Below are 1,870 nucleotides of genomic sequence, written 5' to 3'. Positions count from 1 at the left end.
GTCCCCAAGGCTTGGGGGCAGTTCTGGGGGCCCTTCCTTGCAGCTCTGCTGGGCACTGTGTGCTGGAGTATAGAAATGAGGATTCATGCAGTGGAAAAGAACCTTCCCCAAGTGTGACTGTAAAAATAAAAACCACAGTAACATTTATTCTAAGCTCAGACTAAGCTTCTGCTCTGCAGCCCCAGCTCTTCTGAGTCATGAGTGTAGAGATGGAACTTTTATATTCAAGGTGTGTTACATCTGACATTCCTTGTGTGTGTGAGAGCTCTACCCAAAAAGTTCCATGTCCCATTAAGCAGAGCAAAACTGACTCCTTGGGAGTGCATTTGGTGACATTTGACACATCAATTTCTCTTAGAAATGGAGTGGCTTTTCCACAGAGGTCTGCCTTAACTGTTCCCTGTTTTCCTTTCCTGAACAGACCCTATGCTAAGAAACAACAAATGTCCAACAGCAGCTCCATGGCCCAGTTCCTCCTCCTGGCATTGGCAGACAGGCGGGAGCTGCAGCTCCTGCACTTCTGGCTCTTCCTGGCCATCTCCCTGGCTGCCCTCCTGGCCAACGGCCTCATCCTCAGCGCCGTAGCCTGTGACCACCACCTGCACACCCCCATGGGCTTCTTCCTGCTCAACCTCTCCCTCACAGACCTGGGCTGCATCTGCACCACTGTCCCCAAAGCCATGCACAATTCCCTCCAGAACACCACAACCATCTCCTACATGGGATGTGCTGCACAGGCCTTTTTCTTTCTGTTCTTCATCTCAGCAGAGTATTTCCTCCTCACCATCATGTGCTACGACCGCTACGTTGCCATCTGCAAACCCCTGCACTACGGGACCCTCCTGGGCAGCAGAGCTTGTGCCCACATGGCAGCAGCTGCCTGGGCCACTGGCTTTCTCAATGCTCTGCTGCACACAGCCAATACATTTTCCCTGCCCCTGTGCCAGGGCAATGCCCTGGGCCAGTTCTTCTGTGAACTCCCAGAGATCCTTAAGCTCTCCTGCTCACACTCCAAACTCAGGGAACTTGGGCTTATTGTGGTTGGTGCCTGTTCAGGGTTTGGTTGTTTCATTTTCATTGTTTTCTCCTATGTGCAGATCTTCAGGGCTGTGCTGAGGATCCCCTCTGAGCAGGGACAGCACAAAGCCTTTTCCACGTGCCTCCCTCACCTGGTCGTGGTCTCCCTGTTCCTCAGCACTGCATCATTTGCCTACCTGAAGCCCCCCTCCATCTCCTCCCCATCCCTGGATCTGGCCCTTTCAGTTCTGTACTCGGTGGTGCCTCCAGCACTGAACCCCCTCATCTACAGCCTGAGGAACCAGGAGCTCAAGGATGCCCTGAGAAAAATGATGACTGGATGCTTTTCAAGAGCAATAAAGTGCCTGTTTTCTGGTGTGTAGCATTCAGAATGAGACTCCTAAATGGCCCAGCCTTCCTGCTCAGGTTTTCGTGGAGGTCATCGGGTTCTTCTTGCAATAATATTCTCTACAATGAAATATTATTTTGAATCTACCTTCTAATTTAGTGTCTACCCACTGAATTTTACCCAGAGCTGTAAAAAAGATGTATTGTTCTCTCTGAGGATTTAAACAAAATAAAGGACCTGCAGTGCCTTCTTTCTCCAAGACCCTTCTTCTCAGATGTTCCTAAAGGACAGCACACTGCAGGACAGGGTGTATTTGCAAACGGGAAGGGGACAATAATCCCAGCCCAGCAGCACTGCCAGGTAGCAGCAGTGCTTGGTCTTTGCAGAGCTGCTCTCTTGCCACTCCCACACTGTCCTCCTGAGCCCCTTTCTCGCTGTAAGGTCTGAGTGCTCTCTGAGCACAGTCCTGGGGGGTGGAAGCCCTTGGAGCACAGGGGCAGGGAC

At 51.4% G+C, this 1,870-nt stretch overlaps 1 protein-coding gene across 1 annotated transcript; it reads left to right on the top strand.

Moving 5' to 3' along the window:
- Window positions 1–443: 443 nt before the first annotated feature.
- Window positions 444–1,358, top strand: LOC127462849 (olfactory receptor 14J1-like; the record flags this gene model as incomplete). The annotated part of the gene is made up of 1 exon (XM_051771796.1): window positions 444–1,358. A coding segment is annotated over exon 1 (915 nt), but the record flags the coding sequence as incomplete, so codon positions are not given.
- Between the last annotated feature and the right edge of the window lie 512 nt (window positions 1,359–1,870).

Source organism: Manacus candei, unplaced genomic scaffold, assembly GCF_025592945.1.
Source record: "Manacus candei isolate 608988 ecotype Guabito, Panama unplaced genomic scaffold, ASM2559294v1 h1tg000142l, whole genome shotgun sequence".
Classification (NCBI taxonomy): Eukaryota; Metazoa; Chordata; class Aves; order Passeriformes; family Pipridae; genus Manacus; species Manacus candei.
This window is presented reverse-complemented; position numbering and strand designations above follow the sequence as displayed.